Source organism: Microtus pennsylvanicus, chromosome 17 (genome assembly GCF_037038515.1).
Source record: "Microtus pennsylvanicus isolate mMicPen1 chromosome 17, mMicPen1.hap1, whole genome shotgun sequence".
Lineage (NCBI taxonomy): Eukaryota > Metazoa > Chordata > Mammalia > Rodentia > Cricetidae > Microtus > Microtus pennsylvanicus.
The window spans coordinates 30,428,695-30,444,355 of NC_134595.1; the positions used below are offsets into that span (position 1 = coordinate 30,428,695).

General features: G+C 47.0%; 1 protein-coding gene across 1 annotated transcript in view; it reads left to right on the plus strand.

The window, feature by feature from the left end:
* The window catches only part of Drc11 (dynein regulatory complex subunit 11), a 121,119-nt gene that overhangs the window by 23,248 nt on the left and 82,210 nt on the right, over positions 1–15,661 (plus strand). The window contains exon 6 of the mRNA XM_075951319.1: positions 4,609–4,814. Within this exon, the coding sequence (XP_075807434.1) occupies positions 4,609–4,814 (206 nt within the window). The remainder of the gene's footprint in view (positions 1–4,608; positions 4,815–15,661) is intronic.

Consider the following 15,661-nt stretch of genomic DNA (forward strand, 5'->3'; position numbering starts at 1 on the left):
TCAGACACTAAGTCACAAAAATAATTAGTTTCTTTATCCTCCCTTTGTCCTCTGGCCCCAAGAGTCCTTTATGGGCTCCCCTGAGCTGGTGGCTTGCTTTCATTGATCTCACAGGAGCCCCTTTTTAAAAAACCTCGAAATGCTGCATGGACTGTGGGCAAGGCTCAGGGCTCCAGTCAGCCTGACTGGCTCCCATGGGTCTCCCGGGCCTGTTGGTGCCACAATGCTGTCCTGCGAGGAGCAAATCACGTGAAGCTGTGTCCAGCTCACAGTGTACATGAACACTGGGCAAGCGTGGTCCGCTCTGCTCTTGAGAAAGCTTAAGACCCTGGGTTAGATCTCGATATCATTTACAACCCAGACATGCCCATTAAAGTGCTAGCGGGGTTTTTTTCTTTGTTTCTTAGCCCATTTAGGTTAGAGAGAAACCAGGAAGGTTTATGTCACCATAAAGTCTTGAAAGGGTGCCGTTGCCGACTCAACAGGGAGAATGCCTTGTGAAAGCCACCGTGTAAGGCAGTTCAGCAATAGCCACCAAGTTCAAATGCATGTTGTTTTCAAAGTTTGGTCCACAGCATCTGTAAGAAACGACCTTCAGACAAAGTGGCTTAAAGCCTGAGACCCAGCTAAAAGAGGCATCAAACAAAGAGAGTAAGAGTTGCCTGGACTGGACGCTAGTGGCTGTCTCCGTTAATCCCAGAGGCAGGCGGATCTCTGTGAGTTCGAGGCCAGCCTGGCCTACAGAGCTAGTTCCAAGACAGGCTCCAAAACTATAGAGAAACCCTGTCTTAAAGAAAGAAAAAGAAAGAAAGAAAGAAAGAAAGAAAGAAAGAAAGAAAGAAGAAAGAAAGGAAGAAAGGAAGAAAGAAAAGGGGGAAGGGGGAAGAGGGAGGGAGAGGGGAGGGGAGGAAGGAAGAAAAGAAAGAAAGAGAGAAAGAAAGAAAAGAAAACAACAAAGAGTAGCCTCAGTCTGTGTGTCCTGCCTGTGTGACCCCTGGCAAGGCCCTCGATATCTCTGTGCCTCTATTTCCTCACACATAAAGTGGACGTAGTAACCTCTCTGATTACGGCCACTGTGAAAACTAATTGAGTTCATATTTGTAAACCACTCAAACTCACTTCACAGCGCTGACTTTAAATTGTAAGAGCACAAAGGGGACAGACTCAGCCTCGGTCACTGATGACCCAAAAGCTCACCAACACCCTATCCTACCGTAGTTCTTAAATAAGCAATTTTTTAAATGCTGGAGTTTTTAAAGAAAGTGAATCGAATGGGCGAGAAAACATTCTTACTCTTTAACAGATTGGTGCTGGCTAAAATGGTGAGTCTTAAAGATTCACATGATCCTTCTCGCGAGAGGACCATAGAAAAAGATTCTCTTTCCCATAGGCCCTGACTTCTGCTTCTGCCTGTCCTTGCGCAGTGGGCATGTCTGTGGACACACAGTGCATACATACACACAGGGGATTCTGAAATGATGGGATGTCCACCAGTTGGCACATTCACGATGGGACCTGATGAAAAGTAGGGTGTTGTGCCCCCTGAGGTCTTCCTCACAGGAAGTCAGAGCCCTGGATGCCAAGGCAGCCTTTCTGAGCCCCTCCCCCAGGCACGAGTGCACAAATGCAGGCCGGGGGACACCTGGTGTGACACGGGCACTAGCTGAGATCTGTTCCTCTGTTTTGGGTGACAACCACCCCACAGAAATACGTTCCCTGGATAATTGCCAGCACCAAACCGCGTGACTCCCAGTCTGTTTGGGACTGACACACTGAACAGCTTTTTACAAATGACCGTTTTCCCTTCCTAATTTCAACAAGGGTTTTTAAATGCGAAGCCTGTCGAATGTTAGCTAAACATGGACAGAAACGGAGCGTGGAGTCTTGTCGCCCCCCCGCCCCCACTCAGGAAGCATCACTTCATGTCGCGTTTCTTCAGCAACATCAATTATTAATGTGTGTGTTTTTTGCTGACAGAGGACCTCGCTGGAAATGTAGGTTTCGTTATTCCGTTCTGGGTCGTTAACTGTGGAGAGCTGGCAAATGTAATGGCTTGCTCACATGGGGAGCCTTCATTAAGATGCATTAATCTACAGCCCGTGCATTTCAATACATCGTGTGTTATCATGTTCTCCCTTTCCTTTTAATATCCCTAATTTATTTTTAAATGAGTTGCTGTTTATGTGGCCAGCTAACAAATTGGAATTCATATGACCAGTTTTGCTAAAGAAGATAAGATGTCTGTACCCAAAGGACGGGATACTCGTTAGCCTAGGATGCAAATTTATTAGAGCCTTCAAATGCAAAAACAGCAAGCAGAGGGAGTTACGAATAACCCAGACGTATTCTTGCCCAAGAAAATCTATATAGAGGAACACGCATGAGCTCTCCCATCTGAATGACACAGCAAGGAGTGACAACACAGAGTGGCAGGAGGCCCGTAGCTTGCTGCTGCCATCTGCATTGGCACAGGACCTCTGCTTCCACATCTGCCCAGTGGGATCCTCCACGTTCTCATTCCTACTTCCAAAGATGAATTCAAGCATCCCTGAGGAGACACAGTGTCAGGGCGTATGGGACAAAGTACAACCAAGCCACGAGATGATTAGATCAGCCTGTAAATGATTTTATAGGAGCTAGAGGGGTGGCTCAGTGGGACAATGTGTTTACTGTGCAAACATGGGTACTGGAGTTCAGGTCTCCAGCCCCACAGAAATGCTGGACAGACACGACAGCCTTCCCCCCCCACCCCCCGGGAAGTGAATCCAAGAGCACACTTCCTGGCTAGAATGGCCGTATCCAGGAGTTCTGGGTTTAGACAAGACACTCCAGGAAGATGCTCAAAGGCAGCCTCTGATCTTCATACGCGTGCACACACACACGCGCACACACACACACACACACACACACACTTGTATTTGCATGCTCACACATGCAAAAAAAAAAGACTTTGTAATTCTTGCTCTGGATCCACCTTAATAAGAATTGTCCTCTTCATATTAAGTTCTCTTTATACTAAGTGAAAAAAACTGGGTCATCTTTAAAAGTTTCTAGTGGGCATGTTTATAAAGTATTATGCATGTAGCTTCCTCTTCTGTTTCACTTGACTGTTTGGTTTTAAGTGGATTCTAAATTCTAGTAAATGGAAAGGTGAGAGAATCTCTCCCACATGAAGGTCCAGACGTATTCCTTAGAGGTGTGTGTGTGTGTGTGTGCCCATGCGCACACATGGAAGCTTGTTTGTCGCACTGGCAGTGGTACAGAATTCCCAGAACAACTGAGTCTGGACTTGGACTTGCCTGGTTGTTCTGAGACATGAGCGTCAAAGCCACTAACGCACTGGCTAGCGCAGCGTCCCCTGGGACTGACCAAGCTACTCCCCCAAGCAGTTAAGAAGGAACTCAAACTAACGTGGTAGGTGTTGCCGGAGAGACAACAGACATAAATAGCCACAAAAGCGTAGGTGGCAGGAGAATAGCTCACAAGTAATAAGTTCTGAGTATTGGTCGCTTTGGTTACCGACTTAATTGATTTAAATTATTCGTTTAATTTTAGATTTAACACCAACATGCGAATTTCCCAGAAATGTACATTGGTTCTCGGGACCCGTGAAAGGCTGGCTTCAGTGCTCAGTCACCCTGCCTTTGATGTGAGAGCCTTGGTTGGACTTCTGGGTGTCTCTAGAGGCCAGACTTTTCTCTTGTACTGGAGAACTGTTCTGCCCTTGTATTTCTGGTCGCAGAGATTGTAAGCACCAGGCTTGGCTTCCTTCTCCACATCCCTTTGCTTTACCACATCCAAGTCTCCAGTGTGGCACTTGGATAGACTGCTGCGTACCAGCATGGGCTAATCTACCTGAGTTTGCTCCCTTGCAGCTCCAGAAGAACTGAGGTCTGTCCTAGCACCATTTGAAGGATGTCTGTCTACAGCCTGGTGCAGATGTGTGTGTCTCCAGGCTGGGGCCCAGAAGATGCGCCACAACCAACCACTTTCCGATTTGTTGATTGACAGATCTCGAGGGAGAAGAGTCTATAAGATGTGTTGGGATGTATGTCTGAACTAGGCTGCACAATGTGTTTACGTAGAGAGTCGAGAGTTGACGTTTGGGTCCCTCTGAATAATCAGAACACAGCCCCTTGTAGCCTTCATGACACATCCCTTCCCTGCACCCTGCTTCCTCCCGCTGACCAGGAAGATTGGGAAGCTGTGGTGTCTGAAGTCTGGGGACTTTTTAGGCTTCCTGGGTGTGTTAGTTTTGTGTCATTGTAACAGATCCGAGATGGTCAACTCAAATATAAAAGACATTTTTACCTAAGAGTTTTGGAATTCTTGTTCATAATCAATGGGTCCTTGCTTCTTTGGATCTGAATGCGTGTTTTTTAAGCTATCACCCCCCCAGGTGTGCGTGGGGGTGTGGAGCTAGCCCTGTCATCTCTCCCTCCACAATGATTGAGTTCTTCAAGCGCTCACACTGGTAGACATATTTTTTTTCCTATATTGGTTTGTGGTGAGACACCTCTGGCAACATAACACATTTGATTCGCTTATAATATTTCCCCCAGTCCTATGACTTTCAGCATCTCAACTTTTGGGGGATTTTCTTTTCAGAAGCCACCCCCTCTCTTTAACGAAGTCAGTGCTGCCATCGTCCAGTCCGAACACGTGACCCACCTGCGGGATGAGGTGCAGCTGAAACACGAAAAGAACTACCAGGAAGCCTTGGTCAGTATCAAGGAGGAGCTGAGGCTGATGGAAGGCCAGGACATCAAGGAGCAGCTGCAAGACCAGATCCGACAGTGGTTCATTGAATGCAGGTGACCCGTCGGCCTCCGCTCAGGCTGCTTAGCGCAGTAGCTGGTTTTGCTGTTGGTTGGCTGGTAGCTAGTTTGTTGGTTTTGCTGAGAGACGAGGTCTCATTGTTTGGTTCAAGCCAGGCTTGAACATAAAAAGAAGCCTCTTGCTTCAGCGCTGGAGTGCTGGAATTAGAAACTCGAGCCTCCACATGGCTTGTTGTGTTCTTAAACACCAAGGGGCCCAGAATGGAGACATGAAGTTTCTTGACTTCGTTTCAAAAAAAAAAAAAAAGTCAAATGCTGACGCTAAGGTTTCAGAGAGGTTTTGAATTAAATTGCTTCTCAGTCTGTGTTTGCTCTGCGACTGCATAAAAGAATGTGTTGAGTAGGGGACAGCTGGCCAGGTGTGTCTAAAGCCCATGGAGCTAGAAATAGCCAGGTCTGGCTGCCTTTCCCTTGACAGCCGGCAATCCATTGCTTATAGGAACCTTCTTCAGGCCCTGAGCCTGGGCCCTCCATCAGTCAGAGGTATCTGTGAATTCTGGGCCCTAGGACCCTCTCAAGTGTTGGGTTACTAGTTCTGAGGCCAAGGCCCCAGGCCTATTCTTATATTAGACTTCCTATTGCCTTTAGATGAAATGCCATGTGGCCTGAAACTTGTTTGCTGGAAATGTTTTAAAGTATGTCTTTAAATAAAACATACTTTAAAACAAGGGTGCTCTGTCACGGGTGTGAAGAAGGAGACTCAGACATCTTCTCCCATGCTAGGGTGTTGTATTACCCCACCATTAGGTCCTGAGACACTCCAGTGACCAGTGCTAGTCAGCTCATTGGGTCTAGGAAACCAAATTGTGAGAAATAGAAAAGTCATCTCTTCTTGAAATAAAACCACAGCCAAGAATGTACGTGTGTGGCAGGAAGGCTGTGAGCAGACATCCGGGGACCCTACCCTTCCAGCAGAAGCGAGAGAGCCTCCCTCCGGGTCATCATCCCCCTTCTTGCCAGTGAAGAGGCCTACAAGGGACAGAGGGAGGCTCACAGATAACAGCTGGTTCCAGCAGCTGGAAGCCAAGCCCTGTCTGCAGCCGCACGAGTGGGCTGGGGAATGGACAGAGGCAACTGTTTTCCACCACCCTCTGTTGGCCTCATCTGGAAACTGAGCACTTGTTCCCTGCGTGATAGTCGAACTTTATCCAAAACTTCACGGTGGGTCTTAGGCATGGCAACTCTATGCTTTGAGCGAAAGAATTCTTTTTCAGTCTTTCTTGAAAATGGCATTTCTACACCTTTAATGATCTTTCCCAACTTTAACATCAATTGACTTTGGGAACTTTTCCTTTGTCTGGGAGGGACAATGAATTGAGGATCTTGATGGAGAATTCAGAACTCATTCTAGGAGACAGGTGGGTTTATCCTGGGGGAGGAATATACAGACAAGCATGTACAACCCCCCCTTTCCTTCCCGCCAATCTCCTTGTCTTCTCCTCCTGGTGATGGTTGCACAAATGCCCACGTTTGTCAAAACTGATCAGATCCCACTCTTGAAATCTGAGCAGTTTATCACCTATCAATTATACCTCAACAGGCTGTTAGAAGCTATGAGGTGGGTAGGGTACGAGCAATATGCCAGTGTGTCACTTCTTAAAAATCACACGAGGAGCTGTTTCTCAGAATGCTGACACCCGTGTATCAGCCTGACTCTCAGCCCACACCCGCTCACAGCATAAGGGAAAAAGTTGTACTTCTGGCTTCAAACAGTCGCTTTAGGTAAACTATCGTTTTCTATATAGATGGAGGATCAGTTCAGGTGTCCCCTTCTCAAGCATCTTGCCTGATTTCTTTTCTTGTGGAGCCTGTCTGCATAAAGAACCAAACAGCACACACCCAGCGCTACGCCTGGGTGAATAGTAAACCAGACTGCGGGTGTAGGCAGACACCTGTCAGTTATCACCTTCATTCCGGGTCACATGGTGGGAAATGAAGTGTTAGGTGAGTTCACTGTTGTGTGTACATCATAGGTACACACACACACACACACACATCTGGATGCCCAAGCCTCCCTCCCTCATGACTGGCACCATGATGCTTCTAGATAGTGTGTGTGTGTGTGTGTATGTGTGTGTGTGTGTGTGTGTGCAGGACATTGTGGGATAGCACAGCACCGTGTTCTGTCACACTCCTCCAAATGGCACACTCTTAAAGGGAATGAGCTGTTTACTCTGGAATTTGGAGCTCAGTGTTCACAGATTGCTGTCGACAGCGGGTCACCGAAGCCAAAACCACAGAAGGCAAAGAGCAGATAAGAGGCTCCTGAGCTCACAACACAGGGAATACCCTGAGCTTCATGCGCACACACGCGGAAAGCATTTGGAAGGGAGGGTGCGGCAGAAAGAAACCGAAGGTTGCCTCCAGCTAGGCTCCAGGGAAAGGGATACTATAGAGTCTGTCTTCTTCTGTACTGGGAGAATGTTTTTTTGTTTGTTTCAGTAAGTATTGTTTTTATGATTAAAAAAGCAGATAAAAATACACGAGAGATAAATAGGCAATATAGAGATAAAAAATATTTAAGACATTCGGGTTGTAGGGAAGTAGAGTAACGCGATATCTTCATTATGCATGGCTATATTGTTCCTAATGCAGTATTAAGTGGGATGCAACCGGGTATGAATTATTTTCCCTACCTGAGTCCTGGGAGGCCCTGACTGTCACTCTGGGAATGCCCAGCTTCTTCAGCATTTATGAGTTTCTTTGAAGATACAGCTGGTGGGTCCTCTGAGGACACTTCCTCCTGACCCCACCGTCTGGGGGCTGGTCTGAGGCTCCCTCGCGGGTACACTGGGCAGACCCCACAAAGGCCTAAGAATTCCTCTTTTTGAAGTCATGTGAGGTCGAGGGTAAATTTATTTTCATAATTGGATTAAAGTCATCTGATGGACTTTGATAAAGAGCTTTGCTCCTTGCTTTTTTAAATCAAAGGCAAATAAAAGCAAATATTGTCTTTTGAAGTATGGAGCACCATCAGTTCTCAGAATAAATTCCAAACGATGGGCAGGGCAGGGCAGCAGACCATGAGAAGCCATAAACAGTCAGCAGACACTCACTCTCAGCTCAGCTGGTCAACATGTACGGGCTCCAGCTCCCCGTGCTGCGGAGGACGGAGCTGACCTCTGAGGGCGGGGTCACAGTGCGCCACACCATGCCCTCTGATTCTTTGCTTCTTCAGCTTTAAAAAACGAATAGTTTTATACACATGTACCGTGAGTTTTGCTTGTTTTCAATCTCTTCCTCATCTCGCATCCCCTCCCCCCACTACTGAAAAGTTAAACTCCAAAAATAACATATATTCTTTTGAGGTAGAGTTTAAAGAAGACAATTTGGCCTGTGTATAGCCTTTGTTTCAGCATACAGAGTCAGTGACGGTGAACGTTTTCTGTCTAGCCCCTTCTCGTCTCTTTTCTCACTAATATATATTTTAATTAGTTCTATTTATTCATATTTTTGCTAATGTTTAAGTTCGATGTTTCAGAATTGAACTTTCTCATGACCCGGTAATGCTTTCCAAAATATTTTTTAATGAATGCTTGGCATTCGATTGCATGGCTGCACTAGTTAATAAACTGATTGTAATCTTTTTAATATTTTTGCAGCACCGATAAAAAGGCTATCAAGTGATCTTGGAATTTGTATTAATTTCATTTTTTTAAAGACAGGGTTCCTCTCGGTAGCCCTGGCTGTCCTGGAACTCATTCCTTAGACCAAGCTGGCCTTGAACTCAGAGATCCTCCTGTCTCTGCCTCTGGCATGCTAGGATTCAAGGCATTGCACCACCCGGCTAATTTAGCCATTTGGGGGTTGAGAGTAATTCCATTTCTGTTTCTGCTTAGAGACAGGGTCTAACTGTGCAGCCTAGGATAGTCTTGAATTCAGTCAAGATCCTCCTGCCTCCTAGTGCTAGGATTTCAGGTATATAGTCCCAACTTACTTGAGTTTCTGTTGATAGTTCTTCATTTCTGAGCTGTTCTGTCATTTATCTACTTCTCTGTGTCGTGGTATTGGTTTTTCTTTCTTCAAATGATCTCTGGTGTGTAGTTGTGAATGTTAAAGATTCTTCACTTTGGCATGTCTTTACAGTGATGGCTGCCTGGGTTTTCATTTGTCATTAGCATACCAGGGAGGCATCAAGCCCTTGCCAGGTACCTTCCACACCTATCCTCTGGTGTGTCTTCTCCCCTTCTTTTACACTCCATGGGACTAGGATCTCCTACAGAGTATGACAGTGTGCACGTCATCCTTGCTATGGTGTGTGCTATTTGAAACAGCAGCCTTTGTCAAGGATCTCCGTCTGGGAAGCACTGGTTAGAAGTGCTTCAGTTGTTGGTTTAGCAAGAACCAGCTTCCTGGGCTTTACCTTCACCCCCACTCCTAGCCCCAGGGCCAGACTCAAAAGTGGGGTTCCCCGCTGTAGGTCCCAGGGTCTCATTTGCAATTGTGGCCATCTTAGTGGCTGGGTACATCAGGTGTACATACAGGGGGTGAGAAGGAACTATTGTTTCCTGAATATCTACTCCAGCTCCAGGATGCTTTGCACCTGAGCTCATTTGACCTTTGTGCCAGTTGCTTCTATTGCCATATTAAATCACCACAGTCTTGGTGACTTGAGTGGGAGGTGGAAGTTTGAGATGAAGGGGCGGAGCTGTGCTCCCTAAGAACTCCAAGGATAATCCAGTCATTGTCTCTTGTAGCCTCTGGTGGTGGCTGCCACTCCTTGGCTTCTGCGTCTAGGTCACTCTAGCCCTCATCAGTGGTCACACTGCCCTCTCCTCTTTGTGTCTCTGACCACCTGGCACATGTCTTGCAAGGCATTGAGAACAACATGGAGGGACTACCACAGGACACAGATAACCCCTACTAGAGGTTCATTCACCTCTTCCAGAGCCATTCTTTCATGGGCGGTGTCACAGACTCCAGGAATTGAGACCAAGGGACTTTTCAGTTCACCACTTAGCCCACCACACACCTACAGCCCTAGGAGATAGCATGGTATCCTTTGCACCCATTGAGCCACACTGCAGGTCTTTGGGACGATCTAGATAGTACTACGCAACAGGACTCTCCGCTGTGCTGGAAATGTTCTGTATTCTGCCACCTAGCACAGTGGTAGAATATGAGTCAGTCTGGGCACATCTAGCAGAAACAACATGAACTTTTCCTGGGCTGGAGCTATGCTATATGATCTTTAATGATCTTTAATAGTGGGTAGTAGCAGGGTAGGGTGGGGCACAGTTCCCAGTCAGTCCAGCGACCTCAAGGAGAATCTGTGTGTACTGTGTGATCAAGCTGGGATGCTCAGCAGGGTAGATATATTAAATGCATTTCCCACTTACCATGCTTTCCAACTTACACTGTGTTTATGGGACACAGCCCTGGAAGGTGAACAATCACTGTATATTTCATTTTACTCCATTCGAATGTACGTGAGGCAGCCACATGTCCCCGGTGAGGGGATGTTTCTGTCCAGAAATCACTTACTGCGCGTGATGGTGTCTTCACTTGAGACATCCCGTGCAGACGTCCTGAAGTTTCAGGGATCAGTTGTGAACATCATCCCAAAGTCTCATGAAGGGGTCTTAGCTACAGCATCATCCAATCCAGAGTTATGAAACAGAACTCCAAAGCCCAGCTAGGCTGCAACACTCAGAGCCAGTCTATGGAATTGGGGGCTCTTATCACTGAAGATGCAGCAGCCTTTCCTCCTCCCAGACACCTGCATCAGCACCATGTTTTTATCACCAGAAAACCGGGACTAATTCCAGATCTTAAGGTCTTTACAGACGAAAATCCCAAGTTTGTTTTGGAGTCTTGTGGGTCCTCTGCCCACTGCTGTTCATTGTTAATGGACTTGGTTTAGTTTCTGTTGCTGTGATTAAACACCCAGACCAAGAGCAGCATAGGAGAGGAGAGGTTCTATTAGCCTAGGTTACAACCCCTCATTGCAGAGATATCACAGAGGCAGGAGCTTGAAGCCATCGCTCATGTCATATCCACTCGAGAGCGAAGAGAAACAATGCACCCTTGCTCCCTGATTCCCATATTCCTCTTCACTCATGCAGTTCAGGGCCCCAGCCTAGGGAATGGTGTCACCCACAGTGGGCTTCGTCAGATACTATTCAAGCTAATTCCCAGAGATGATAGGCCTACAAGCCAACCTGATCTGCGCATTGAGGCTTTCTTCTCAGGTTATTCTGGGTTATGGCAAATTGACAGTCGAAGCTAACAGTACTATGGAGGCCACACACACACACACACACACACACACGCATGCTCTCGTGCTAACTCGCGAGTCGAGGCTCTAGAGTAGAGGCTGCATGGGCTCGGATCTCTACTCTACCACTTAGTCTTTGTGATCTTGAGTCATACCCCCTCTGTCTGCCTTTGTTCCCTCATCTAAATGTGTGTTGGTGATGGGGACAGTCTTAATGCCTACTTCATGGACAGGATAGTATAGATTGATAAATAGGATGCCATTAGAATAATGTGGACTCTTGGTGCTCCATCGGACATGCAACTTAGGGTTCAGAACATGTGTTATATTCCTGATACCCCATGTTTCATCCCTGGGTCTAGTACTCTTACGTCTATGGGGGATCTCTGAGTGCCAGCCTCAGTAACCCCTATAGCAAGCACGGGACTTAGATCTGAGGGCGAAATGAACTCTTCACTACACACTTTTTTTGTATCTATTTCTTTATTCTTTTCCTGCTATTCTCTTCATCTTTTGTAAAGCTTTCGGCTTAAGTCCACACACAAAACAAAGGCAATCCTCTGAGCTTGGACTTTCCTTTATCTTTGAAGGTCCCAAATGTGATCTATATGAAAGACTCCTTTCCTGACTGTGTGTCCTGCCAAATGGAAGATAGCTGCCGGGAGGTGACTTCTCATGTATCTCAGAAAACAGAATGGAGATATGGCTGTGGGAACCAAAGTTATTGACTGTGTGACTAAATGTCTCACTAAAGGTCCCACAGAGTGTGTGGGGGGGAGATGACCTAATATACCAGTACATGGGAAAAGAATTGTGCCCAATAATTCATATTCTGCTGAATCTTGCACCAAGGGAGAGTGCTTATGGCTTCACGAGAGATCTACTGTAAGAATACCCGATATACAAAAGCACATTGCGAACAGGGTTTTTCTCCATCAGAGCGCATTCATTCTGGTGGGTCAGCCTGCTGCACTATCAGCTGAAATCTCACTGCATGGTTTCTGCGACCACAGCAGACATCCAGAGCCATAGGCATGTTTTGTGGCTTCTTAGACACAGTGCTGCCTATCAAAGTAAAAAAGGAAGAGGCTGGTGGGGGTGGGGGGAGGGGAGGAAGGTCTGAGAGGTAGGGAAAGGCATAGACAGGAGAGGGGTCTAAAAGGGTCACGACACCAAACAGCGAGTGTGGAATGTGCTCAGACCCCCAGGCACGGGAGCAACTTGTCTGAGATGACCAAGATTACAGGCAGATGTGCATTCTTCCTGGAGGAGGGTTCAGTCATTGCGGGGGAGGGAGAGTGAGCTGTTTTTAAAAAGTAAAGTGCAATTTAAATTAAGGCTGCTCTCCACCCCCATCTTAGTTACATGGTAACCTTTGGCATTTTGAGATTGGGAGAGCCTGGATGCCAGGCCCTGTCTTTTCCCTTCCGTCACGCACAGGGAACTCTAGAGCCAGCCATCACCGCAGAGTCCCCTTGCTCTGGCCCTAGGAGAGTCAGGCTGTCTTCAGTGGACAGCAAACCCATGGCCTTGACACTGACCTGAGGGAATGGAGTCCCGTTTCCCCCACTGTGGCCCTTGCACTCTCTGCCTGAACCAGCAGCCCTTCCGGGCCACCTCGGGGTTCTTGACTGGAATTCTCTCTCAGCTCCCATCCCCAATGCCCAGTACATCATAACTTTTCCCACTGCTGTGACAAATTCCTGAATTTGAGGAAGGAAGGATTTATTCTGGCTTTCAATTTGAGAGAGCACAGTCTTGGCGAAAGTGACACAATGGCAGGAACATGAGGCAGCTGGTCACAGGGCATCACGGTCAGGAGGCAAGGAAAGGTGACCGCTGGTGCTCAGCTCACTTCCTGACTTCTATTCCCTTCGGGATCTCAAGCCCTCAAGCTTCTCCCCTCAGTTAACCTGATCTAGAAACTCCCTCACAGACACGCTCAGAAGTTGGTTTCCTAGGTGATTCCACATCCTATAAATTTATTATTTTAATTAAATATTAAAAATATTAGCCATCACACCAACATCTCCTGCCACAAAAGACTGAGAAATGGCCACCACCACTTTGTAAAAAAAGGAAGGTGGCTACTTGTATTATTTATTTTCACTTCTGTTACTCTTTTTCCATTTGTGTCTTAAAAACTGAGATCCAGTTTAAATGAAGTTAAATCTGCTCCCCCATCTGCGTCTTAGTATACAGTTCTGTGATATAAACTTGACATTTTAAATCTGGGAGACTTTGGGTGCAGGGCCCTGTTTTCTCTGTCATGCTTTGGGAACTCTAGAACCAGCTCTAGAACCAGACCCTCAATGCAGGGTCTCCTTGCTTTGGGGACTCTAGAACCAACCTGTCAATGCAGGGTCTCCATGCTTTGGGGACTCTAGAACCAACCTGTCAATGCAGGGTCTCCATGCTTTGGGGACTCTAGAACCAACCTGTCAATGCAGGGCCTCCATGCTTTGGGGACTCTAGAACCAACCTGTCAATGCAGGGCCTCCATGCTTTGGGGACTCTAGAACCAACCTGTCAATGCAGGGTCTCCATGCTTTGGGGACTCTAGAACCAACCTGTCAATGCAGGGTCTCCATGCTTTGGGGACTCTAGAACCAACCTGTCAATGCAGGGTCTCCATGCTTTGGGGGCTCTAGAACCAACCTGTCAATGCAGGGTCTCCATGCTTTGGGGACTCTAGAACCAACCTGTCAATGCAGGGTCTCCATGCTTTGGCCCTGCAAAGTTCAGCCTGGGAACAGAAATTTGCTGGCCGACAAGAAGCAACCTAAATGAGGAAGGGCTTATTTTGGCTTTCAATTTAAGAAGATACAGACACTCATGGTAGAGAAGGCATGGGAACGGAAATGTTAAGACCTAGAGAATGACAGGAATAGCACCAAGCTATCAAATTTCAGAGTTCACAACTAGTAATGAATTCCCATGATGCACCACCTTTTAAAGTGGGGAACTGAGTGTTCAAACGCACGAGCCTGTAGGGGATATTTTATGCTCAAACCCACAATAGTGCTCACGGTTGTAGGGCTCACTGGGTACCTCCTGGGAGCCCAGGTCTTTGACTCCTGGTTCCTCCTCCTCCTCAGCTGCTTCATGTCTTCATGAAGTATAGTTAAAAGGAAAAGAAGGAACCACAAAGAAAAATAATGGCACGAGGAGAGAAGAAATGGAGGAGAATCCAGGGATTTGAGAAATCCCTGGCTGTGGCTTGCTCCAGTTCTTTCTCATGAGACATTTGCAGATTATGGAAGTTGGGCAACTTGGCTAGAAGTCCACCTAGTGACTAGCAGATGGAGAACATGTGGACATTGTGTAGCTCCAGCGTGGTCTACCGGGAAAGGGTAGGGCTTCCCTCTGAGAAGTTTTAGCGGCATCAAAAGAAGCCATGAGCCTGCTCCTGTCAGGTACCCTCTGGGTGGCTGGGAGCTGAGCTATAGCTGTTTTATTCTTCATGGTTTCTACATTTTCTTCTGGGACCCTGAGTTCTGTTCAATGGGAAACAGAAGTTTAAGGAAGGCAGGGGGATGGTCTCACGTGGAGAGATGAGTCAGGAGCTTATTATTGTGATTTCTTTGTGTAATTACACATTCCGCAAATTTTCAGAAGCAGCTGCGGTCAACAGAGGAGACTCAGACACACATATGGGTGACCCACGTAAGAAACCAGATTAGCTTCCTCCCTGCCATTGCTTTCATGGCAAATGTATGAGGTTGAACAGAGGACACGAGAAAGGGCAGGTAAGGACTCAAGGTCCAGGCACTATTCACTGAGGCTTCGGGGACAGGTGCATAACCCACATGAAAGCACATGTTTTGGTGTGGCTCATCACAGGAAATCAAACTCAGAGCACCCAGCACCCATGGCCTCTTGTGGTCCCCAATACAGGTACCAGAGCTCATTAAAAGACAGATACTAGCATCTGCGGCAAATACGGCAGGCTAACTCCCTTTGTCTAGACCCGTAAATAGGTCCAGGCAAAAGCCTTGGGCCCTTTGCCGTTCTCAGCATACCCCACAGACTGCAGGGACGGAACTGTCTTCTCCATGATAATGGTCTCCCAGAAGCACCGTGGCCACTAGCTGTCCTTTGTGTATCTCCTATCTCCAAAGAGTGGCCCAAGGGCACCCAAGAAATGAAAACTTGTCTTAAGCTTAGACGTGGTCTAAATACTCCTAAGTATTTCCGCTTCAGTGTGTGTAACCCTATGGTGACATCACACACAGAAGCGCTTTATTTCTGCACTTGGTGGTTTTGTATAAACACTGCTAGGACAGAAACAGCCACACCTTTGTGTTTTATAAATACAGCGACACTCGCCTGCCACTTGGTCAAACGAGGACAGACAGTTAGAAAGGACAGGACAGATGGCAGACGAAGCTCCTTCTGACAGGAAAGGGACAAGGAAGAGGCTATCTGGGTTTGAGCCATGTCTTGAAGGGAAAGAACAACTAGGAAGAAAGGCCTTTGCTTTTCTCCTGACAGGGCCAGCTCTGTCCTGAGCATTAGTTCTCCTACAAAAAAAAAAATGGCATTTGGGGAACAGGAAAGTAGAAATATCATCAACATGTCACTTTCTCAAGAGAGGAGCAAACCC